Source organism: Syngnathus floridae, chromosome 17, assembly GCF_059516105.1.
Source record: "Syngnathus floridae isolate MCC-2025c chromosome 17, RoL_Sflo_1.0, whole genome shotgun sequence".
Taxonomy (NCBI): Eukaryota; Metazoa; Chordata; class Actinopteri; order Syngnathiformes; family Syngnathidae; genus Syngnathus; species Syngnathus floridae.
This window is the reverse complement of record NC_142429.1, coordinates 3,035,565-3,060,913: the sequence shown is the minus strand read 5'-3', so window position 1 is coordinate 3,060,913 and position 25,349 is coordinate 3,035,565. Positions and strand designations below refer to the sequence as shown.

The following is a 25,349-nucleotide window of genomic DNA, read 5'->3' as shown; positions in this document are numbered from 1 at the left end:
AACAATTCAAAGTCTGCAACATAAAATAAATTTTCAAAGTTTACCTTGGCATTGGAAGCCCTGTTTGCCGAATCCCCTGCAAGGCAAACAAACGAGTCAGCGCTGCGAGTTAAAGTTGCGTTTTAAGGTGAAGCGCAACTCACCATATGAAGTCCGTACAGTGGCTGCAGAAGGTCGGCTGCTTGAAAAACCTGGCGGTGAATTTGTGGTTTTTCACTTCGTGCACGTTTTTCTGCCGCAAAGCACCTTTGCGGGCGAATTTGTTGCCGACCCCGGCTGAGTCGTTATAATGTAAAAGGTGGTGATCAGCCATTATGGAAGACTGTGGGGGGAGGGACCCCCCCCAAAAAAAGTCAACAAAGTCAACTTGTGTGAAGTTATTGCCTCTTCACCACTACTGTCAAGTGATGCGGTTCCTGCTGGAGCGCTCTTGACTGCTCGCACGCCTCCTCTCTCTGTGCCACGGCAACCACTGCAAGCGCTTCTTTTTCATTCACGCTGACGTTAACCACGACATGTTTAAAGACTGTCGGATTTTAGTGTAGCCAGTGCTTCAATCTGTTACAAACCCGAGCACCGCGTAGATTGACTTGATATATTGCACACAGAGCACCAATTATAACTAAATTTCAATTGTGACACTCTTGAGCCCAATTGTGTCTCAATTTCAAATAAACACCAGCAACTAGAGTTTTACGAAATACAGTCTTTGAATGCAGCATATGCCACCGTTGCAGTTTGACGTCGCTGTGTGGCAATAATCGGTACTACATTTTCAGTAAACCAAGGTTTCCATAACAACCGTTGTGGAAACCGGATGTGGCGTAGGGCGGAGACGCAAAGATTTTGAATGAAACTCGGCACTGCAGCGCTTCTCAAGGTAACTAAAAACTAAAATTTATACCGTGCTCATCGCGTTTATTTTCACGCGCTAACGATGTAAATGTTGCAATATAAGGAATGAAAATATCCGGCAAAGGTTTACGCCAACTTCCTTTCAGTGTTGCTTGTTAGCTTGCAGGCGCTGCAATGTTTTTGTTTGCTGTCAATGTCTTTCGGAGCCAAGAACGTGAAAATAACATTGTGTTATTGTGTTAATGTTTTGCTACAAGTGCCTCACAGCCCGAACCGATCGCGAATCTCGTTTCAGGACAGAATGCACCAAAATGAGGGGTCCCTGGAAAAGCTGAACTCGGAATTGAATAGTTTTGTTGTGGAGATGAAGCCATATGTCCTCAAACACCCCAACAAGACCGGTACGAACTTATAGTCAAGGAGTTTGAATGACATCATGACAGACAGAACTTGTGCGGGAAATTTTCCAAAGTGTTGGAACCAAATTATAACCAAAAGTCAATTTTGCTTGACCATCCTCCCCACCCCGGGTGTCTTTGTCGGTGACAGAGCGCCAGCACTGTGCCTCGTGGGTCAAGAAGCTGTGCGAGCCGGCAACGTGTAGTTCAAGTCTAGCGAGTCACGAGAACCGCAATCTGCATGCCCGTCTGCTTCTTCACATGCTCAAGAGAGGCGTCCTGGAAGGTCCATTTGCCAGCAAACCGCAACGCGGCAGCCTCAAGTCGCTACCCGCTTACATGGTATGATATCCAATTGCGAGGATAAAACGCACTTTTGGGCGTCGAAACGTTGTGAATAATGCCAACTGTCTGAGAAATCCTAAATGGGCTCTTTTGTGTGATTTATTTAGTCAATTTACTTTGACGAGCCACCCATCGGAGGTTCGCTGGAGCGCAGCAAGGTGACTGTACCTGACTGGGTGGCGGCAGAACTGGTTGACGGCGCCCAGGACAGTTTGGCTGTCCCCTTGCTAGAAGACAGAAGCGCTTCGGCTCCAAGCACGACTTTTCCCAGGTATGCTTTTTGCTTCACATCGTCCATGTTGAAGTCGCTCACCACCGTGGACATGAGACGTGAGTGCACACCAACGCCAGGCCTCTCGTAGTATGCGTCTCCTGCCTGTGACACTGAATATTTCCTCAGGTGCTTGCTTGCTTGCGATGCTCCTTCATCTGCATGAAAACGTTGCACCTGGGGGCTTCTTTCCAGATTGCCTTCGTCGAGTATTTGCTCAACAATGCCGTATGTGAAGAGCGGAAGGCATTGCCCGCTCCTTACATCACCCGAGCTGTCTATTTGGACTTTTCAAGGCGCAAAACAGCACCAGAGCGCCACGAGCTGCTCATCTCAGCTCCTGGTTTTTTTTTTTTTTTTTTCCTTCATCTTGCAGGTGCTCTCCTTCCTGCGCTTTTGGACTTGTTGAGGAGAATGCTCAACAACACGTTAGCTCACTCATGTGATGTGAGCTCTTTTTTTCTTTTTTTTTTTTTTTTTTTCCACATCCAGGTTGAGCTATACTCGAGCTGCTAGAGCGTATCTCAGATGACTTTCCACATGGACTGCTCAGTCAATCCTTAAAACCCATCATAAAACACATTTTTATTCTTTGGCTTTGCACTAGGCATCGTTTTAGTGTTTTATGGTGTTGACTGTTTTTGATTTCGTTGTTACTTTTCGTACAGCACTTTGTGTTCAGCTGTGCTCATTTTCAAAGTGCGCTATAAATAGTGAAGTTGAGTAAAGAAAATGCAGTAGTCGAGGCATATTTTCGTTCTCCTCGTATTTTACTGCCCCCTGGTGGCCAAGACAGCAACATAGCCGCTCTCTGGCATGCAGATTGTTTCTGCTGAATTCTTTCCCCTCAGTAACGCAACAACGGAGTTAATTTAAAGGTTGAGCACAGCTGAGCAACAATTGGCACTGTTTATACAACATTGTGAAAGCTTCCAGTGGAAACCTCTTGAAGACAGTCGTGCAGTCCTCCAAGACACCACAAGATAGAGTCACTGGCTCATATGTTGTGGAAACAAGGGCGACCGTGTTGTTAGAAAGAAAGCAAAGCAAGCTCATCATCTTGCTTTCACTAAGTTCACTGCTGAGTTGAGCTGATGGCTCCTCTCTTGGGCCTCCCTTTTATGTCCTTGTTTTTCCTCCCCTGTGCGTCTCTCTGTCTCCCGTGTGTCCTTTTCATCCTCATGTGAGAACTTTTAACCTTTCACCCCATCTCCTGACGTTTTTTTTCTGTGATAGTCGTACCGTACTTGCAGTGGCAAAAGTCATGAGAAAAAACACTCTGGCTGGCTCAAAGGGGTGTCAGCTTGGTTCTGCGTCCCAATGTCAGACTGATTTCCTGGTGCTGCACCTGGAGGTCAGTCTGGTGCACTCATGTCAGGCTACTTTAATCAGGCGATGTCTTTCTTTGATCTCAGAACCTCAGACTCCAGACACATCTGATTCAATTATCCTCATCCACCTGTTGACTTCGAGGCCCGAGATTGCGTAGCTGAACCCCCACCCGTGCACCCCCCGCTTCAAGTTTCGCGGCTGTAACTGCAAGTCAGGCTGCAGCTCAGACATGGTCGCGCAACGTGAGCAGGCCAATGAAGCAACATGAAGTCATGACCAACTTGATTTGCCTCTCAGCCTTGAAATCAAGTGAAGCTTGTGCATGTGAGCACGGAATTAGCTTGCGGCATTGATGTGACAAGGCGGTTGTTAATTGAGGCGTGCGGAGAAGTGCAGCTGTTTGTCCAACTGGGATCAGATGCAAAGTGTGCAAGCGGTGCCAGAAGTCGCTGCACACGCCAAGCCAGGCGGGCTGCCAACCCAACTCAACCAAACTCAAGCTTTGTCTTTTGCCCCTCATGTTCTTCCATGAATACGGCTCCATTGCAGGTCCGGCCAGGTGACTGAGACCCCGCGAGAAGCTGGCGCCTCCGGCCCACGCGAGCCCTTGGCCATACACGAGGCCAAAGCGGTGAGTTCAAGCGGCCGCCATCAAGGCTTTTGAGCGGCGGCTCCGTAACTGCCAGAGATTTGGCATGCCACCTCGAATTGCTGGCAGCAGTCCCGCCGGTGCCGACACAAGCGATTGGCTTTCTTCTTTCATGTGGGCCGTTTTTGGGGAAAGCCCGGAAGTCCGTTTCCCACCAACATCCAAGAAATTCCCGCAACGTATTTGGTGCTGTGGCTTTTCCATTCACTGACACCTTGGCTTGTGGCTTTTCCATTCACTGACACCTTGGCTAAACTTAACAAGTTGACGTCTGGTCCTAGTGTCAGTCTTCTGAGAACCTTCCTCCTTCAAACTTGCCGCTTGAGTAAGCGGCGCTTGCATCAACACAGTCCCTTGCAAGTAGAAACGATGCAGCGTAAAACAAGTCCAAATGAGGTTAGGCGAGGGTGCGTCGCCATCTTAGCTGCATTATTCCCGTTCGGTGGAATTGCTGGCGTGACCGGAATTTTGTGGGACCACCAAACATCTGGAGAGGGAGAAGCGTGACGGCACACAGGATGGCGAGATGGCAGATAACAGACGAGTACAACGCTCTCGCTGTTGGAGGGCAACACCTGTGGGCAAGGGGGTTAGCGTTTGAAGGGGCAGATTTTATAACAGCCACCCACAGGATACTCAAGGCCACACCTTCAAACAACTGCTGTATGCTACAGTCACTTTTGGACAAAGAATAATGTCGTAAAAGCAAACTATACTTTTTATAGGCCACAAAGTCGACTGCTCGCAATTTTTATTGTTGTTGCCAAAAGCTTGTCATCTTACTCAAGTGTTCCTCGGCCCAAAGTGCCAATCACAGTGCTTGTTCTCAATTCCCTTGTTTGATTTCTTCATCTGTATTTAATTGCCAATTTGCATTTAGCAGGTGGATATGGGACAGACGTCTCCCGCCAACAGCAACCCGGAGGCTCGCATCAACGGCTGGAACCCAGCGGTGAGTCCAGAGGCGTGCTGAGAGCGCACCTATACGCCTCAGCGAGCGTGCCAACATCGGTGGGTCGTCATGAAACTCAAGCTCTTGTGCGTACTCTTGTGCGTATTGTATCGTTGTGGCATATGTGCAAAAAGCTTTACAGAACCCAAAATTGTGTAAAATGCGGCTTGGGCCTGTTTCTTTCCCGACAGACCCTACTAACAACGCTTATTGCTAGGCTCCGCTTCCCCCTCCGCCACCTCTTCCAGATCAGCAGATGTGTCGTCGCATGTGTACGCAACCGAAGCGCTTGTAGTCAGCACAAGTTGTTGGAGTTGCCGCTGTTCTTCAAAGCGGCCTCCTCATAGGGATCCGCAGCCGAGACAAGCCAGCGCTCGCTCTCGGGAGGCTTCGACTCGTCTGAAGCTGCTCAAATTGCTGGAACCAAATTGGCTCGGTGGACATACTGGACACTTCAAGATTGCCCGAGATGGCTTTTGGTTTCTTTCGGTCATTCTTCTTCCAAAGATGCAAACTTTTAGTCCGCCATCTCTTTTAAATGCATATTTGTTAAAGCGGCAGATTAAAAACTTTACTAGTTTGCCTCAACCTTGAGCGCTTGAAGTCGAGTAAAAAAAAAAAAAAAAGTGTCGGCGTGGCGCGCCATGGCCACACGGGCTAACGCCAGGCTTTTTTTCTTCTGCTTCAGATGCAGAACTCGAAGTACCTGCGAGAAAAGATGATTCCCTTATCGCCTGTAAGTTGTCCCACGTGGCCAACCCAATGAACATGTCGCACAAGCACGGCTTCCTCGTTTTTGTTGCCGTAGATTTTCAAGTCCAGCCCGGTTCGGAGTGCCACCTTAATGGATGATGTGCACTTGCGGCTGCTGGAGAGCAAGCAGGTATGTTAAAGCCACCCCAATGCTTCCTGACAAAAATTAATTCAGAACACCAAGGAAGGGCTAGCAGACCGCATCTCCATTGTGGTGTTTAATTATTTTGAACACAAATGGTGGAGCAACACACATAGACAGATTACTATACTATACTATACTTATAGTAAAATGGATTTTGGACTTATATCACTATCAATGGCAGTGAGTGAATTCATTATATCCTGCCCGCCCAGTAGTATCTTGCATGTCAATGACTGTAAATGACCAAAAAGCATTTGGACAAACAGCAAGAAAGGTTGCGGGAATGGCCCAGAGGTAGCCGAATGACGCGTCCTGACAGTCACACGGCACAACATTGCACATCTCTGACAAGACAAAAGACGATGCACGGAAGCAACCTTGCTTTTCAAGCTCTGTAGACAGCCCCTCCCCCAAGGAAAAAGGCCTTGACCCCGCGCCGGTTCCGAGGGCAACCGTTTCCGTCTTTGCCTCCCCCGTACGTGCTCGTTCACGCGCACCCTCTCCTAGCTCCTCTCATTCTTTCAAGAGCAAAGTGTCAAAAAACATGCCATCTTACATTTCGCCAGCTCCGACTGTGAAGAAGAGAGGCGGGGAAAAAAGCAGCGCCACCCAGACGGGCTGATTGAAGGCGCTTGTGAAGCCTTAGGTGTAGCGCACCCATCCCGCCGCCTTTTATAAACAAGTTTTGAATGTCTCTGATCTAGTTTGACAAAGTTTCTCAAAAGAGCATTTGAAGAGTGGCTGAGAAAGTGACACCTCCACATTTTTTTCTTGCTTGCCATCCATCCATTTTTGAATCAGGTCTGTGCCGACGCTCCTGCTTTTCAATCGCCGCCATCTCACGCTTGCCCGTCCTTGATGCTCTGGCAACTCTCTTGTGCTCCTGCGCCAACAATTGGCGGCAGACCAACAACAAAAAAATAAATAAAATGGAACAACCTCAAGGGGACAGTCATCAGAGGGAAGTGGCATTTAACCGTGATCAAGTGCTGACGGGAAATGGCATCAGGATCGTGGTAATGATTAATTTCAGTGGGAACTCGATATTTGTATCAGTTATTGAAGAAGCGCTTTTGTCACGGTTTTTATGAATGGAGCCTGTTGTGTTCCATGGGTGAGTGAGGAGTGTTCCACAATGCAAGCCTTGCCTCACAGTCACACACGTGTCATGCCATGCTTCACTCCTGTGGTTTGATAACCAAGATGTCTTGTTTATGACTTGGCCTGTTTGCAGGTGGACCTCAAAGTGTTGGAGTCCAAACATCAGGAGGAGAAACTAAGAATGCAGCAGAGACACGAGGCCGATATTGACCAAGTGAGAACGCAACAACAATGCATTTCACTTTCAGCTTTCTTGATGGCGACTAACTTGAGTTCAGCTCTGACCTGGTTGTGAGTTTGCGTTTTCGAGCTCGCCACCAGAGTGACTGCGACTTCAGGGGCCACGATGATTTCTTATCTCCACTTGGTTACTAATGAAAAGGAAAGGACTCACCCCCCCCCTCCCCCAATATTCTCTTCAAAGCGCCGGGGATGGTTTACTTCACACCGGGTGCCCATCAGATAAGCACCTGCTATCTGTCACGTCCACCGCAGGACTTTCCGTTACGGCGACAGAAGCTTTTTATTAAAACGGGGGGAAAAAATCTCTGGCGGCTTTAAGATGCCCGTCCCTTTGCGCGTGATGAGACGCAATGACAGCTCGCTTCTCCCTCGAGCTTCTTAATTTAAGACAGATGGCAACTTGTGTCCAATTTCATTTCCTTTGAATGCGACTCTGTGTTCCATCTAATGGCTTCAAAGAGAAGCCATTTTGAGGCACTCTCTTGACGAGCCTCATGGAAGCTTTCATTTTAATTAGCCACATTTCGATAATGCAAAGGCCAACCAAGGACATCAGCCTCCGCCAACTGCTTCATGTAACTCTCCAACCGTGTCCAGACTGGAGCGAGGCGGAGGTTTCAAAAGGAAGACCAAGCCCCAAATTGGCCACCTAAAAGCCGTCCCATGCACTGTCTCTGGCCCCGTCTTTTTTATAAAAAATTATTTTCTCTGGGTTGGTGAAATGGGCTGGAAAAAATGGGGTCTCCCGAAATGCGTGATGCCCTTTGCTGCGGCCACGCCCTCTTCCTTTCATCACCCACATCCATTTCATACCAAGAATGACAGCATTAGCTGTTCAAGTATGCTGCCATGGGACGAAAAATTTCAGTCATTTCGGCTGTGAAACCTTTTGGTGATCTGCTTTAACAATGAAATGGGAACTCCATTTTCAAGGAACATTTTGTCATGGTATGGGGTACATACGTCTAGCCGCCATGCTTTTGAAGTGCTTTTCGAACTCGTGCCACACCAACCCCCCACGGTCTCGTTGACTAATTGCGCACAGATGGCAGCATCGTGTATGTGTAGTGAGCACGCGCGTGCAGTTAGCACGCGGCGGCACCTCAGTGCAGGTGCCGTCTTCCTCATTTGCATGTGGCACCCCGAGAAAACTGAGAGGCTGAGCGGCCCACAAAATGCCACTCGGTTGTCACAAGCCAGACGATACAACATTAGCATCTGTGAAGAAAGACTGTTATTGCTGAGGCTTACTCAGGGCTGAGCTCCTCAACGCTTGTCGCTTTCCCAATACCTTTGTCGCCATTTCAATGCATCACTTTGCACTGAATATTTATGGCCCTGCTCAGATCCTGCACCGAAGGAACGTGGAGCTTGATGAGCTGAAGAGTCGCTATCGGGCCCAACAGAAGGAATCTGAGGAGATGATCCACAAACTCGAGTGGAAAGGTGAGTTGTGATGGGGGAGGTCACAAGATTGCAAGGTTAACTGCTAGGATGTTTACCGTAATGTCAGAGTGAAAGTGCTTTGGTTCTTGCATCCAAAATGTCCTGTAAAATGTTGTCATGCCTAGCTTGAAATCTGTAGCCGCTATTGACTGGATTCACCACCATTGCATTAGCGGGCATACAGGAAAACATCTCTGTGTGCTGCATACCCTGAGGCCCATCCTGACTGCTCTTTGTGCCCCCCCCTCCCCCGACTCACCCGCAGTTCAAAGTGTACTAAAGGAATCCGAGGTCATCCGCGAGAGCAAAGACAAGCAGATTGCAGAGCTGAAGAAGATGACAGATCTGAGCGCCGACGGCTTGAAAAATGAGTGGGAGAAGAAGGTAAAGTTGAGGCGCTTGCATGGGCTGCTCCAGCTTGAGCCAAGGCAAAAAATAAAAATGTGCACTCGCATAAGACTCAGGATGAATGTCACTGCCAGTTGTCAGTAGAAGCTGGATTTCTCAAACTTTGTTGCAAACGGTGTTTGTGTTCCAAGAAATAGAATCATTCAACTTGATGTGATGCTTCCATAACCAGCTGCTTGCAGCAGTGGCCGAGGTGGAGAAGGAGAAGTTCCAATTGCAGAAGCAACACACGGACAACATCCAGGAGCTGCTGGAGAGCACCAAGAGGAAGCTGGCCAAGATGGAGGCCGACTATTACGCCCGCTCGCAATCCACCGTGAGGACACAATTGTGTGCGTGTGTGTGTTGTGTGTGTGTGTGTGTGTGTGCGCACTCGTGTGTGCGCTTGCGTGCGTGCGTGCCACAGGGAATGTCGTTTAGCTCCCATGAGTCTCCAGGTGGAGCAGGTGCTCCTTCTCATCTCCTGCCAAAGTGTCAAAACGTGGCAGCGCAACACAGGCCTCTTTCTTGCTCCTTTCTTAGCCTGCTGCACTGCTAGCACCCCCCACCACCACACACACACACACACACACACACACACACACACACACACATGCTGTCGTTCCACCCCACCCCTGCTTGCCATCTTTAATTAGAAGCCCATCAGCAACCTTAGATTGTATGTCCTCAAGTGGGCCCCAGTCCATTTTATTTTGTTCTATTTTCTTTCTAATGTTGGTCTAGTCGAGCGTGTTCCTGGTTAGCTGTAAGAACGTCCCAAAATAGCATTGAAGCGAGGTTACGCTTTGAAACGATGCTAAAAGTAGAGCTTGAAGTTCAAAGCCTCGACACCTCCCAATCTGCAATAGTTGCCATACTTTTTTCGTTTATAGTGGTGGTGGGGGGTCTTCCAAGAGACTGACACGATAAGATCTTTCCCATGCTGCCTGCCGCAGAGCTGCTTCGACCTTTGGCACAGTTTATGTAGTGAAGATGTGTTTTGCTTTTGATGACTCATATCTTGGAAGAAAATCAGTGTGAGAGGAGTTTATTTGAAGTCGCCGCAAGTTCAGACTCACTGGACTTTACTTCTCTGGGTGTGCGCGTGTGCACGCGCATGTGCTCGGCAGGCACAAACGCTGCACGAGCTGGAGCGGCAAGTGGCAGAGCAGGTGGCCCGAGCAGAGAAGAGCAACGTCTCACTTCACAAGGCCATGCGGGAGAAGGCCCAGCTGGAGGTCGCCCTCGCCGCTGTCGGTGCCCAACTGCACGAGGCCAACACAAGGTTTTAGTATTTAGCCAAATATGAAATGTCCCCAACGGCTCCTTGTGTGGCTCCAAAGCCGCCATAGTGTGAAATCCTGTTGACTGGCAACCGGCCCGCTGCCTCTTGCCCCCCCAAAAAGTCCTGCTCATGGCCAACGTGTTGAGTGAGCACCAAGTTGTATTTGTGCTTGGCTGCTTGCAGACTGGTGGCCCTCCACAAAGAGAAGGACGAGCAGAGCGCGTCGTTTGAGGAAACCTTGCGCAAGTTCCGAGCCAAAAGTGAGGCCGACGTCGAGCGTTTACGTGGCGAGCACGCGCTGGCTGCAGCTAAGGTGAAAACCCCAAAATGCAAGGGCAACAACAGCAGACAGGATGAAGCAAACTCAGATTGTTTTCACTCTTGCAGGCCTCTGAGGTGATGGAGGACTTTGAGAAGACGCTGGCGAAACTCAAACAGCAGCTCCTCGTCAGTGAACATCAGCACCAGACACAAGTACGGGTACGATAATTGCCAGGCACATTGATTGAGTGATTGATTGATTGATTGATTGATTGATTGATTGATTGATTACACGTCGCACTCTTGTCGGCCTCGCATCAGGATCAGGATTTGAAGGCCCAAGAGGAAAAAGCCAAGTTACAGATCAGCTATGACAAAAAGGTGCGTGCTCCTCCAACAAAACTCCCACTTGAGCAAACCTGGATTCGGGTCCAGATGAAAGTCTAGAGTTCCCCGTTCTCCTCTTGCCTGTTGTTAAACCAGAGCTGATCGAGTGGCAGTCTTGAAAGAAAAGCGCACGAGACAGCGCTGGTTGCCACAAGCACGCACGCTCCCAATGTGGAGAGGTCCTCTTCAAAGCACTCATAAAGTGAGTGGCCTTGGTTAATGAGCTGAGTTGGACCAGACTTTTTAGCTGGAGATCAGGTTTAAAAACTGGACCGCACCTGGGTCATCTTCAAAGTACCACCTGCAAGAACTTAAAGTAGAGCCCTGCACACTGACTTAATTGAGGTCCCTTCACATGAAAGCCAGTCACGCCGTCTTGATGATTTTGCAACAGTCAAGGCCACATGCTCACAACTTGTCTGCCGTGTGCCATGAAAAGGGGCTCGTTTGCTGGCTCGCTCATATGGCGGCCAGAACACCGCGCGATGAGAGGTCCCGACCGGCAGAAATGCACCCTTCATGTGAGCTCAGCGGGCTGGCGTGTGCGCAAGGTCACGTGCACATGCTCACCTTTCGCTTCCCTTGTCAGGTTCTGGTGCTGCACAATGAGGCAGAGGAAGAGAGGAGCCAAGCCAAGATGAAGATAGACAAGCTAGAGGAGGCTCTCAAGTATGCAGAAATTGTTTTAAATGTGTGCTTGCAGGCTGCTGCTGTTTTGGTTAGCAAACTGTGTTTGTGTCTATGAACTAAAGCAAGTTCCATTTGGAACGTCTTACGTTAGCCGCCAACCATTCATTTCTGTCTGCTGCTGCATCCATTTGAGGTTTTGCTCCACGTTGCCATAGCAACAACAGCCAGCAATACAAAGCAACGTCAAGGTGGAGTGCGATAAACATTCCATCAGATTTTTTGGAATTCATTTTCAACACGTTTTGCAGATGTTTTTCTGATGCTTTGGTTGCTCAGTTTGAAATATCTGTGATACGTGCAAACATCCATCCAGCCAGCCCTCTGCGTGACGCATTTGGGCTCAAGTAACTCAAAGTGCAACGACAGCGAAGTGTGCTTGAAGGAGCTTCAAGCGATGTGGCGAGCCAATTGAAAGCAAACAACAATCAAATTCCAACACTGCATCTAGGGATGTCTCAATGTGCATGCGTGTGCGTGTGCGCGTCCCACTTCTGTCTTCTGACAGCAGTCCTTTGCTCTGTCCTTATTTCCTTTTGTGGTCTGTCTTTTAATCTGCATCCATCCGTCGTCCCCCCTCCCCTCTCTTTGTCTTTCTCTAGGGATGTGGATGAAAACCAAGCCTGGTTGATTTTCTTTTACAGAAGACGCTGAATATTTCAGTTTTGTCTCTCTTACACTTTTTTTTCTTTCCTCTTTGAAGTGCGTGTGGATTCGTTATCATTCCATTTGGATGAAGTCACAGGCGCAGAGGCTGACTGGCTGGCTAGCAAACGCTTTGAGACAAGTGGCAAGCAAAGGCTTCTGTATTTGAGAGCGCTTTCCTTGTCGGCTGTGCGTCATGGCTTCCATGACACGCTTCTTTCATCACACAGTCCATCCAACGTAGCATTGGGAGCAAACATGGCAAACTTTTAACTGAGCAGTTTGAAGAGCCCGACATTTTCGTTTCCTTGGCTTACTGATGCGCAACGGTAGCAATGCCGGACCTCTCCCGCCCTTGTTGGAAAATTCCCACGCCCCTTTGGGATGGCGTTTCTCCTTCACCTCTCTCTTATGCCCGCTGAGAATTTTCGGATGAGAAGACTTCCTGTTTAGCAAAGGCACATCTTTAATTTGCGCCTGCTGTCCTGAGCGGGGATCCGTTTGAGGCCGAGCGGCGCCGGCACCCTGCGCCTGTGTGTGTCTTGCTGCCAGGCCTCCGCACTGCGTTTTCTGCGTCCTCTCATCTTGGCCTGTCGCTCTGTTATTGACGGTGACGCGCTGTCTGCCACTCTCGCGACCACACGCACGCCCAAAAAGTTTTTTTCCCAGGGAAGGCCGTCGCTGCCGTGCAATCGGCAGCGACTCTTTGGCTTTGGATGGTTTTTGAAGTTTCCTCCTTGGAGGTCACGGCTTGGCTTGGTTCAAGCGCTCCGACCGCTCATTGGCCAAGCATGCTTGTCACTCAAGTTCTCAACAGCCGTTTGTTTCCGCTTGCTTCTTGATGGCTGGCTGGGCGGACGGGCGTCCTCCTTGCTGTCATCTGCTGGTACTTCCATTGAGTCTGATTAATAATTACAGAGGACGCAAAATTGGGAAAGGGAATTTGGAGAGGGAGGGGGGCAATTTCTTTGTCGTTTGATGTCCGACATGAGAGAGACCAAAATTACAAAGCGAGAACTATATAAAGAGACGCAAAAGTGCACATATTTGTTTTTCAATCCTCAGTTGCCCTTCCTTTTTCACGCTCACAGACTCAATCATGTGTCAACACATATTGCACAATCGCCCATTTTGTGTTCTTGTTGCGATTGGTTTCAAATGCTGCACGGGAGAAGGTCCAATCTGGATCATAAAATGCATCAAGATTTTCAATCCTGTTTTCTTTCTTTGTTGACGCCTGTCTGGGTTTTTGTTGACAGAGACACCAAAAAGCTGCTGGACAAAAGTCGGGAGAGCCATAAGTTGCACCTGCGCCGGGCTGACGCGGCGCTGGAGCAATTGAGAAGCCAAGTGAAGCTCAGCTCCGACCAGGCCGAGGTCCAACTCAAGCTGCAGGTCTGCCGCCGCGAGGGCAAACTTTTTTGATTTCGTCCATATAGACCTCTGCTCACGCGACATGACGCGCATACAGAAAGTTTGGAGTATTCATTATTCATCACTTCGACTGCTGATGAGTCTTGTTAGTTTTGCAAATCGACTATTTTCACAATGTCGTTTATTGTGTGATGCTGTGATTCAGATGGAGAAGATGGAGGAGGAGCTGCAGCATTCCAGGTGCCTCCGTGAAAATCAGTCCAAAGAGTTCTCCCTGCAACTGGACGCCATTCGACAAAAACACCAGCAGCAGGTCTGTGTTGACTTTTCAACATGGCAGAAAGCATTTTTTGTCTCGCCGCGGTGACCAACACCCGAGCGGGATCATCTTGTTATCCCCCCCCCTCCTGATGAGAGACACGCTTTTGATTCGGATACCATGGCATCTGAATAGTTTGTCTGTCGCCAAAGAGCGACAGTGAAAAATGAAGGTAATTGCGTGACCTTCTACTGGCATGCTTCCTCTCCGCTTGGAGGCGGAGAACGCAAGTCATTTAAATCTCGCTCGCTGATAGGATGACATCATGGACGGGGCCTTGGATTCAATTAATATCTGCCTTGGGATGTCATCTGTGGAAGCCACGCAAGAATCAATTCTTCTCCACTTGATTGGCTTCGTTCTGCTCGTGACATGATTGTCACACGCTCGACTGGCAAACGATCACGCTAAAGATGCGCAAGATGTTTTCTTTGTCAGTGGAAAGATTTAGGTGTATAAATTCACACTTTCCAACCATCAAAGGATTATTTGTGGAGTGAAAGTGACTCGAGTGTGGTTTTGTCGGCACTTTGGATGCCAACTTCCCATTTTCACTCTTAGGCCTGTCTCGTGAGGAAAAGGTATACCATCAAAGATTGCAGAGTGGCGGGGGTGCGCTTGACAGCAGGCGACGCGGGTTAGCAGCACATCAGCCACACTTTTGTCTTGGAGATAAAAATGGCGAGAGATGAAGGCCCGCTTGTCTGTGTGACGGCGATGCAAGCAAGCGACATTCTTGCTGATTAAAGGGAAAGCGGGAAAGATATTTGCGGGACGCTGTCATCCGTCCTGTCCAAATCAATGCGCGTTTGAAACTCAAAGAGTGCAGTTAGCAATTCGAAGGAAGGTTGGCGACGTTCACATTTTCAAATGCGCTCTCGAGAGGCTTTTCATGAACAGTGCGCTTTGTCGCATGCTTTGTGTTGCTTTCCATGCTGCTTCTGGCCGGACGAGCGTCCTGCGATGCAGAATATCGGGACGCGGAACACAAAGACACAAAAAGTCCTCTTTTCTACCCTCGGTCACAAACACGTGGCGTGTTGGTGTTCTGAGCGTGGGGCTGAGTTGCATCTAAGGAAGGTGCGCATCAATTGACCACAGCTGCGCTGCGAGTGGCAAAGACGTTGCCGCTCCGCCAACAAGAGTTTTGCTCATTGCGTTTTGTGACAGGCTTTGTCTGTTGTCACATTGCTCACCGATTCCAAGGGATGAAATCACTTTGATCCCACCACAATTGGCCTTTTCAGAAGCCGTGCGACAAAGAAAGCCGCAGGCTCGGTTTTTGCCCACGAAAACGAAATGAGCATTGTGGTAGTTTTCTCAAGAGCAAGGGTGGAATCCGGCCTCCCATAGCCGGCCGCTCAGTCAATGCCTGCTCTGAATGGTGCGCGAGGTCCGGAGACGGCTTTAGGGACAGAGCAGGCGTCGAGCGTGGAGGCGCCCAATCTCTCGGGCCAGGTAGGGTGCCGTCACACACAATGCGCCAGGGGGATTAGCAGTCCCTCGCTGTCCTCCCGGGAGGAACGGGGGGGTACGAGTGAGCGGAGCCTGGGAAAAGGCTGGCCGGCTGCTGGCAAGACTCACCTCTCAGCAGGTGACTTTGCTCTTAGCTGCGATGGGCTGCCAGCTCGCCTAATCTTTCCCACAAGAAGATACAACCAGCCTCATCACCAGACGCCACGCAACATGACTAGCCTTGCTAGCTTGTCGAATGGGCTTAGCATTTCGCTACTAGCAAAGTTCTCTCAGTCGAGTTGCCGCCGTTTCTCTCTGTTTTTGCCAACGTCATTTCTAAGCCGATTGTCACGTGCTGTCAGGCGCTTAGCATGGGGCACGGGCTCGTTGCAGCGGCCAGATGGCGAACCCCTGCCAGCTTCCAAACGAGATGTTCTTTTATATGCCGATCACAGAAGGAGGCGGGGGGGGTGTTGATTGCAAAAGCAACGAATGGCACGTTCAGGGCCAGCCTCCACGGGCAGGCGAGGTGAGAGGGCGGAGGGAGGGAGCCAGATGTACACACGCCACCTCGTGACCACCATGCAAAGACGCAAGGGAAACTTTTGGAGGTGTTGCCGCCGAGTGGACCGCAGGAGCCTTGCCGGAGGGACGGACGGACGGATGAACAAGTTGTCATGACGACGAAGTTTGCTGAGTGTGTGTTGGCTGATGAAGTCTTTCTTTGCTTGCCTGTCCAATCAGATGGGTGAGCAACGCATGCAACACGAGCAGGAGCAGGCGCGCCTGCGACAGCAGCATTGCGCCCAAAAGGACAGCCTGGTCCTGGAGCGCCAGCGGGAGATGCGCAGCCTTGAGAGCCGGGCCAGGGCCGCCCTGCACGCGCACCAGGAGCGTAGCCAGGAGTGGAGGAAGCGCGACGGCCAGGTAGGGGGTCACCGCTCGGCCACCTTGGACCCACCCGCTCTCCTGTCGACCGCCGCTTCCTATGATGCCCGCCGTTTCAAAAGCACAGCGGGCTATTGAAATTCTGGCAGAGACATTCAAACGTGCTTGAATGTTTCTTGCGGGAAAGAAAGTGCGTGAAAGAAAGTGGGAATTACCGCAGCACAAGAATTTTAATAACGATCAATTAAAACAAAGGAAAATGACGGAGATCAATTGAGCCCATCTTTAGATTTTATTGCAATGTTTAACAAATGATTTTTGTGGGAGTGAAATTTGGAAAGTGGTGGTCGTTAGTTGTTTGAAAAGTATTTCTATCATTTTTTTTAATTTTTTTTTTCCCCTTTGTGGTTTAGCCCCTTGAGATTTTAGTTTGAGTTTGTTTAGTCGGCTCCCATTGCAACACGGACTGTTGCGCAGGTGCCACAAGCCAGATGATGATTTTATTTCATTTTGTATGTTTGCGGCCAAATTGGCGGCGGCTCTTCATCCCGTTCACCCTTTGGTCGTTTTTTCGCTTGGCGCTCTGTGGGAAGCCATTTGAGTAACCTGCGCACAGTTGGAGATGAGCCACAGATTTTTTTTTATGCTTGATTTGCTCTTAGCTGGGGGAAAAAAAGATGGTCCTTCTTGGAGAAATGAAAGCGCCTGTGTAACTCAGCGACGGCAGAGAATGTAGAATGAATATCTTGGATGGCTTGCAATGTAGTGACGTTTTGAATTAAAACGTGGCGTCAACGTGGCCGTGTTTCCGTCTCGCCCCGTAGCTCATTTCACGGCCGTGACTTGCGTCGTATGTTTTCGAGGCTGCTCCTGGTAGGCTCCTTTTGACTAAATTTAAATTCCATATATGTGCTTTGTCTGCAAATTCAGCAGCGTGGTTTGCCATTCGGACCTCGCTGGGATGGAGGACAGGAATGGCGAGCTTCTTGAAAGTGAGGCAGGCAGGCAAACATGTCACATGTTCGAAGCTGCTCCATGAAGTCGTCAGCTTCATTGTTTGAATGTCTGCATTGCTGTTATGTGGAAATAATAAGCGCCTGATATCCAATCTGTGCACCACACAACGTGGAAAATTCCGTTTTACAACATCGCAGGTATCAAGCAGGGAGCGTTCTTCTTGGCTGTTCCATGCAAATGTCTTTTCTTGTTTTTTTTCTACTCAAATGGTGTCTTGAATAACAATTTCTTCTCTCTTTGGTCATCAAAGAGTACGGCAACGTGCCGCTCTTCTGAGAGCTAAATAAGCCGGCCGTCCCTTTTTCAAAGCATTTCAATCTGACGTGATGACGACAAGCAACACGCCGAGTCTGACTTATTTTTCTTTTTTCTGGGCTTCGTGGGCTCGTGCGTTGGCTTTGACGATGCGACGGGCCTCTCAGCTGTGGGCTTGTCAAGGTGCTGCCAGTTTTCAACGGGAGACAAACTTCTCGCCGAGCTTGCTCGCCAGCCTTTGACGCCACCATTGATTCCCATTCCGATACAATAGGATGGATGGAAGTCATCTTGTATGTGTTGCATCTCCAACATGAGATGTGCGCCTTCGCTTTGACTGACAATATTAATGAGGAAGCATCGAGCAGGAGTGGCATTTGGAATATTAACCAGCTTCATAAGTTATGCTCATCTGGAGAGAGAAAGCAGAGGCAGATTCTTTGGCATTTCATGACATCATGCTGCATTTTTGTGTATTTCCCAGAGGCACTTGTCTATTTCATTTCAAAACTCTCCATCTCCTTTTTATTTTCATTTTCCGTTTCCATCTTCTAGTTTCACCTCTTTTTGTACTACTTCCACTTCTTCTTTGCTCAAATTGCACACCAACATGAAACTCTACCACCCCTAGTGGTCAGAATTGCGCAATGCCTATTTAGCTCCTGTATGGATGTCAAACCACATGACTAGTGTTGCCTCCTGTCCCGGATTTTCCTGATTGGCCCGGATTTTCATCGTCTCTCCCGGGAAAAAAAACATGTTGTGCAAAATGTGTATTTCAGTTTAATTGTAGCATGCCTACGGCCACAAACTTGCCTTATTGGCTCTAGAAAAATGACATAGCATACTCATTTGTAGTGGTGGGGCGGCGGGCAGTGGCGGCACATTCAAAATGGTGAGATGGAAACGGAGTGTGTGTAGGATAAGGAGAGAGAGAAAGGAAAGGATCCAGTGACTAAAAATAGTGCAGTTTTATCGTAAAAATGGGTGGAGACACGGATGACGAGGGTGCTACAAGAGGTGATGACAGGCCAGTCAAGAAAAAAATATAAACGCTGGACATGTTTTAACAATGAAAACAGGAGAAATGCACTATGTGGCTAAGTCCATACCCTTGCAATCCATTTTATGCTAGCTGCTCCCTGTGCCCAGCGAAGATTCTCCTCAAATATTAAGGTAAAACCCCATTAGATGATCGCGCCAAGTCTAAAAAACATCAAAATCGAACCCAGCTGAGAGCAGCAAGCACCAGAAGCACAAGCAAAGCACCCACCACACTCTAAGCAATCAGGTGAGCTGTTTGACATTACACTTTACATTACTACATTTGGTTATTCCTTGCAGACTGTGAAAAATTATATTACTTGTTTTTATTCCACATAAGCAAACGGAACCTAATTATTTATTACCCCCTTTTTCCCCCAATACTGCCTCCAGGTGTCCACGACAAAAAAACGTTGCAAATAAACCAAAAATAATAAAGGCCTGCTATTAAATTAAGCAATTAATAAAACAAATAACTAACAAGTGTCATTTTTACTAATTAGAGCTATACAATTACAGTGTAGAAGGGTGATTTTTATCTTGGGTTAGATGTGCGAAGGGCGCCATTGCTTACAAACAAAAAGGTCGATTCAATGGTCAGAATTTACAGGATTTTTGTCAGACACAGGTGGCAACCCTACAGATGACATGATTTGATCATGCCGTAGTGCGCAGTGGCACTTCCTCTGCTCCTCGCACATCGCAGTAAATGTTTGTGTGAAAATCACATCCCGGTTATGAAAACGTGTGTGTGATCTTTGCAGATCATTTCTGAGTTGGAGGCCCAGCTGCGGCTTTTGTGCGAGGAGCTGCGGGCGACCCGCGGCCAGCACGAGCGCCAGCTAGCCGAGATGGCCGCGCTATGGGAGGAGGAAAAACAAAAGGCTCACCTGGACAACCAGGCGCTCTTCTCACACACGGAAGGCGTCCTCCGCGACCTCAAGCAAAGCTACCAGCAGGAGAAGGAAACGGCCCAGGAGAAGGTATGGAAATGGACTTACGCGACTTTGGAATTTGCATCAGGCACTGAAAAAAATGCTGCCACCGAGGTCACTTTCCGCATGGGTGAACCTGACACGTAGCGTTGCAAGCGAACTACAGGTGGTGTGGATTAAAGGCGCCGTTGGTGTTGATGCGTGCGCCAGATGCGCGGCAGCATCGGCTCCCCGAGTCCAAACCCAACATGGTCTTTTTGGCCTTCATGTGGCTGGCCGGCACACAACCGGGGAGGAAACGGACCAGAGCAGGAGAATGTGCTTATTACAGGCTCAGTCCCATTTGAAAGAGATGAGCTGTACCGGTTCTTTTTTTTGTCTGCTTTTGGATCTGTGCAAGCTCTTTATTTTCGCGGTGTCTGCTTCTTCTTGTGAGGATTTCAAATGGGTAAATGTTGAATTTAGGTGGCTGATAACACGATCTGTACATTAAAAAAAAAAAAAAAAAGATGAATGACTTTGCCATTCTCATTAGTGAGTGAAAAGAAAAAAGAATCATAAAACACGCACACACACACACACACACACACACACTTTCTAAGTTTGACTTGGTGGCTGCGAGGGCAAACTTGCGACTTTGTTGCAGCCAGTTTTGGGCTTGAAGTGAGCCAGGCAGGCCTGCCTCAGATGTATATTGACTGCGTGGCCGTGTTTACTGAGCTTCAAATGACTACTACTTTTTGATGCGCACGAAAACGCTGTCCTCTGCAGTTCGCCGTGCTCTTGGAAGCACAGCCTGGGCAGGCCGCTTCCTTTTTTTTCTTTTTTTTCAAACATCTCACAGATCCAGGAAAAAAAGGCCAAATAAACCCATTAAATCCATGAATAGATTCTCATCAAAGACATTTAGAAGGGGGGGGGGGGGCTTTTTTGGGAGTCAAATAATGAGAAACAGAATATCAGAGCAGATAAGAAAAAGCTTGTTTCCCGCTGTTAGTTGAGCAGTCGAAACACGGAGGAAAGGGGAAGGCTTTTTAGTTGTTGCCATTGAACTTTATCTTTGCACGTCTACGTGTGCACGTGCGCGTGTGTGTCCTCCAATCTGGGTGCTCAACTGACAGGCCTGTGAAGCCATCTCGCTGCCTGATAAGGACGCCTCATCTGCTGGATGGTCGAGCTCCGGCTCCCCTCTCTCACCTGCACCACCTCCCGATCTAGCTTTTCTTTTCTCCTCCATGCACACCAATCCGTGGCTGTTGCTGTACCCCCCCTCCCCTCACACGCGCACACACACACACACACACAGTCTCCTGTCACAAAGTAGAGTCAAACTTTCTACATAATGAGTCCGTCTGACGACAGGTCCAATGTGCTGCAAAGTGGGTGAATCTGCTCTTGATTTGGTCTTCTTCCGGGCCGTGTCTTCTTTCTGTCGCTACCTGCGGCGCCTCTCACAAGTATTGACACGTGAGACTGCTCTCATGAGATCAATCCTACATGCATCTTAAAATAAAAGAATGAAGTTCTGATCCATTACAACGCAATCATGAGGTCGAGATTAAAGCTCGTGAGCTCGGCGCTCATTCTAAGCGTTAAACGCTGACCGGGTGGGGATCGTTACTGGATAACGGTTATGGGTGTAACAGTTAGCGTCTGATTCTTCTTGTACAATATGGATGTATACTTGGCGTCAGTGCCATATTTGTGTCGTGTGACGCTGACAGCGAGCAAGTAAGCTTGAAGAGAATGTCTCCTGACAGGCAGCCGTGGCACACTGCGACATGTAAACGAAAGTCTCTTGTCATTATGGCAGCAGCTCCCTCCCTATGAGACGGCAATGATTACAGACAAACGAGCAAATAGCGTCTCCCGTGGCTCTGCCGCCGCCGCCGTTTTGAACTCCTCTTACTGAGTCATTTTGAATGCTCACAAACGCTGCTGCGGCTGGGGCTGAAGACCAGAATTCAATTCCCGCCTTAGCCCAACAAATCAGCTGCAACAATTTGTTGCCGCCGCTCCCTTTGCCCCTCGCACGCGCGCCCCGGCCTTTTTGTCGGCTGACATTGTCATCTTTTGTATTCCCTGCCAAGTTGGGCTGCAACGCCGAAAGGCACAAGTGCTCCTCGGCGATGCGAGATTATTGGAAACGTGTGGGAGGAGCCGAGGGGGGGGGATAAAAAATGCCATCTGGATGCAATATCCCGTTCGGGTTATGGACTGCGCTCGACACATTCTGAAAATTCTTTCCCACTGACTTGAAAAGACATGCAGAATTTATTGTTAAGAAGTCTGCGCGAGGTGTTTCCGTTCCGTTCTGCAGTGACTGAGCTCACAGTTTGGCTCCTCCATGAAGTAGCCTTGATACATATTTTGACTTTCTTAGCTGCTTCCCGTTGCTGACGGTGAATTCAGTTCTGGTGAGCGACTTTCAGGCTGGCGCTCTTCAAAGGCGGGCGAGGCGCTCGAAGGCCCCACGCAAATGCCTTCGGCGAGGTGCAGGCCGTCACTTTGAACGTGCTCACTCGCACGTACGACACGATCGCACCGACGTGTTCGCACCGACACGTTCGGTACAAATGGTTCGGCTTCCAATTTGCCCCCAACCCCCCTTCGACAAGGTTGCACGTCTTTATGGGCTCATGAGCGCCTTCAACTGTATAATGCATGATGTTGTATAATTCTGCCTGCGATATTCCCTCGAGTGGCCGTCAGTAAAGGGAATTTCTGAGTAGTGAGCACTGTGTGTTTTTTTTTAACCAACTTCTGAGCGTGCCTCCCAGTCTTGAGCAAGGCACTTCCAAGCTGCACTGCATCCTGCCACTCCAACATTCTGATGTCTGACATGCAGCTGGCTCATGTGGGGGATAACTGGCTTTAAAAAGAATGAAAAACTACAGCGCATGTCTAAAAACAGCAAAAAACGTGTCGATGGCAAAGACACTTTCAAGGAGCCCCCTCCCCACCCCTCTCAATTTTCTTCTTCTTTGGCCGACGTCTTTGTTTGTCCCCTGTAGCTAATTGGCAGCTCGGTTTTAATTTCCCCAAGCCCCCAACCTTGTTGTTAAGCGACGCATTGTTGGCGTGAGATCAAATAGAAATGGCATCCTACACGCAACGTGTGCAGTCACTCCCGAGTGGCCCCGTGCCAACAGGGAGGGGGGGGCGGCACACAAGGTCACTGCCAGACTTTGTCTGATGGGCGGCCTGGTTGCTTTGTGTGATTGTTTGTTTGTTTGTTTGTTTGTTTTGTACATCGATTCGGGTAGGTTGTATTGGTTGTATTTTTGAATTCAACAAATCAGGCTGCGTGACCAGTGAAATTGAAGTCACCTTTCACTGTTAACTTGTAATTAAACAAGCAATTACTTTTTTTTTTTATCTTGGCCCAAAAGCTTTGTATTATATTTTTCTTCATCAATAAAATCACTTAGAAGTAATTTTTTGTGTTCGACTCGAAAGATAAAAAGCATCTCTGTGATGGAAACGTGAGGAAGACATAAAACAATTTCATGGCACTGTCACTTGATTCTAATGGTCATGCTTGACTCCCTGTCTGTGTCTTTTTAGACCAACAGCATCTTCAAGCACATTGAGAAGGAGTACAGTCAGACACTCACCAGGTCCGCAAAGGTAACCGCTTCACGCAAAACTGAATTCACGTAGCCCAGTCTAAGGTAAACAAGAGGCCTGTGAACCACAAAGGTTAGGAAGCCCTTCTTGTCTGACAAGGGGGCACAGCTCCTAATAGCCCAATTAAAAAGGTAGCATTATCCGGAAGGAGATCCGCATTTACGCTAGCGTCGTGCCCACATAGGTAGGGCACGGTCCGACTCGCGTACGCAAACGGGCCCTAATTAGCACCTCTGCGAGCGGGTGACCTGTGAACCGCTCCTCAGTCTTCTTCTCTGCTCGCTTCACGAGCGGGCCCGCAGTGGGTGGAGCTGCCGTACTGGCGGGAGATGGCTCCTTTTATCCTCAGCTGGTCAGCAAGGAAGAAAGGAGGAGGGAATCGCCGCATGAGTGTTTGTATGACACTCTTGTAGGAGGGCATCTCGATTCTTGGGCGGCCGTTGACGAGCTACGCCAATGTGCTTGCAACGTGACTCGCAGGCACGAATCAACAAAATGGGCCATGTTAGTCCACATGTTGCCACTTTAATAGGAACGCATTGGATGGACAGTTGCATTTTGTGTTTTTTGCTTATTTTACTGCTGCAGCCTCTCTGACCTTTAGCTGAGTCGCTGCCCCAGAGCTGAACGGATTTTGCATTCTAACTTGTCCAAGTGACATATTAGCATCAAAATGTGCTGTTTGTTGGCGATTCCGATGACAAAAAAATGGAAGCTAATCTTCCTCCCTTTTCTGTCGTCCCCCCACACGCTGTGCAAATTCCAGCCAGGCTGCTCCTCTAGCGCTTGCGCACACACACTAAACAATTATCTGTCTGGCCCAAAGCGAGGAACGGCACCAGCACGCCACTGACCCCCCCCCCACACACACACACCTCTGTCCGCTTGGCTTTGCTCTGTCATCTTGCCTTGCTTTCCTGACGCTGGCTTAAATAGAATGTTAATTTTGGAATGCCAAGGCAAGTCAGTCCCTTTTTGCACCGCAAGTTGGCCAACACAAAGTGGCTCGGTGCTTCAAAGGGGAACTTGTGTTTTTGCCCTTTCTCATCCATTTTGTCGTTTGCTTTTTTTCCCTTTTCTTCCACCGCGGGCAAGTCATGATTGTAGGTGAGCGTTCGTTAAAATCCACTGCACATGTGGAATGTGTTTTCATTACGACTTAGATGAAGAAGCCCGAGAACGTTTGCCCCTTGACGACCTGTTCCTTAAAAATTGGGACGGCGACTAAAGTTTATTTACTGACTGACTGACTCACTCACTCACTCACTCACTCACTCACTCACTCACTCACTCACTCACTCACTCACTCACTCACTCACTCACTCACTCACTCACTCACTCAACTCACTCACGGCCCTTTCGGTCTTGGGCTCAAAAGCATTCCCAGTGCACATTTCCTCATTCTGTGTCCTCCAGATAATTGCTGAGCTGCAGCAGTCCGTGTGCAACGCCAAAGAGGAAGCTGTTGCTCTGCGGCGGGCGATGGAGATGCAGCGTGAGGAGGCCGACCATCAACGGGAGCAAGACAGGAGAGATCTGAGCCAGCAGGCCGAGCAGGCCAACCAGGTCAGTGTGACTGCGGCTTTATGCTAGTCACAAGGCGAGCACATGAAAATGGAAGTAGAGCATCGGATGCGGCGGCAGTTGAGCGGGCGCTCGCGAGAGGCCAAATCAAGACCGCCTGTAGTGTCTGGGCCAAGGGATGTGTTCTTAAACGTAGGCCACCAGTTGAAGACGACTTTACGGGTCAAGCGGATGACGAGGCTCACTTAAATGAGTGCAATGGCTATTCTGTGACGGCATTGGCGTCAGTGGTGGAGGCCTTTTTGGATGCTCATTGTAAGGCTTGTGCTTGGAAGCGGGCAGGCGACGTGTGGCCGGAGGGCTTTGTGTCTGTATGAGCAAAAATTAGCAGCTTGAAGTCATGAGTACGATTATGTCTGTAAAGTCATCAATGGTAATGCGACTCACAAGTTTGCTCGGCAGCGCCTCCTGTCGCAAACACTTGCTGTGCTGCGCATCTGCCAAATGTGTCACGAATGCAAGCCGCGTTCCACAGTGCACGCACGCACGCACGCACGCACGCACGCACACACACACACACACACACACACACACACACTCTTTTCCAAGACTGCCTTTTCCAAGTCTTCAAACTGTTTCGGAGGCGCACATGCTCCTCTCGCTTTGCCAAAAGGTGGCTGGTGAATAAACAATGGCACTCCGCCCACAGTGTCACCCGCTTGGGCTTTGATCAGCGCTGCTGTTCTCACTCCCCGCGGCAGCACTT

At 49.1% G+C, this 25,349-nt stretch overlaps 2 protein-coding genes across 11 annotated transcripts in view; one reads left to right on the top strand and one right to left on the bottom strand.

Annotated features, from left to right (window-relative positions):
* Positions 1-487, bottom strand: part of prkcab (protein kinase C, alpha, b) — a 44,530-nt gene extending 44,043 nt beyond the window's left edge. The window contains exons 1-2 of the mRNA XM_088358059.1: positions 144-487; positions 45-76 (exon numbers count right to left, since the gene is read on the bottom strand). Coding sequence (XP_088214185.1) covers positions 45-76; positions 144-313 — 202 coding nt within the window. The 5' untranslated portion in view covers positions 314-487. The remainder of the gene's footprint in view (positions 1-44; positions 77-143) is intronic.
* A 272-nt stretch (positions 488-759) lies between these two features.
* cep112 (centrosomal protein 112) overlaps positions 760-25,349 on the top strand; it is a 51,015-nt gene continuing 26,425 nt past the window's right edge. For 4 of the 10 annotated variants that reach the window (XM_088358040.1, XM_088358036.1, XM_088358042.1 and 1 more), the window contains exons 1-23: positions 760-880; positions 1,151-1,256; positions 1,405-1,595; positions 1,706-1,869; positions 3,751-3,832; positions 4,731-4,802; positions 5,491-5,538; positions 5,611-5,685; positions 6,935-7,015; positions 8,391-8,490; positions 8,756-8,874; positions 9,071-9,214; positions 10,008-10,162; positions 10,346-10,475; positions 10,550-10,642; positions 10,745-10,804; positions 11,400-11,479; positions 13,402-13,537; positions 13,722-13,829; positions 16,035-16,217; positions 19,259-19,477; positions 22,997-23,059; positions 24,476-24,625. In XM_088358040.1, the coding sequence (XP_088214166.1) occupies positions 851-880; positions 1,151-1,256; positions 1,405-1,595; positions 1,706-1,869; positions 3,751-3,832; positions 4,731-4,802; positions 5,491-5,538; positions 5,611-5,685; positions 6,935-7,015; positions 8,391-8,490; positions 8,756-8,874; positions 9,071-9,214; positions 10,008-10,162; positions 10,346-10,475; positions 10,550-10,642; positions 10,745-10,804; positions 11,400-11,479; positions 13,402-13,537; positions 13,722-13,829; positions 16,035-16,217; positions 19,259-19,477; positions 22,997-23,059; positions 24,476-24,625 (2,589 nt within the window). In that variant the 5' untranslated portion in view covers positions 760-850. Of the gene's footprint in view, positions 881-1,150; positions 1,257-1,404; positions 1,596-1,705; positions 1,870-3,750; positions 3,833-4,730; positions 4,803-5,490; positions 5,539-5,610; positions 5,686-6,934; positions 7,016-8,390; positions 8,491-8,755; positions 8,875-9,070; positions 9,215-10,007; positions 10,163-10,345; positions 10,476-10,549; positions 10,643-10,744; positions 10,805-11,399; positions 11,480-13,401; positions 13,538-13,721; positions 13,830-16,034; positions 16,218-19,258; positions 19,478-22,996; positions 23,060-24,475; positions 24,626-25,349 lie in introns of those variants that run through there. The other 6 variants (XM_088358037.1, XM_088358038.1, XM_088358039.1 and 3 more) reach the window with 6 other exon arrangements.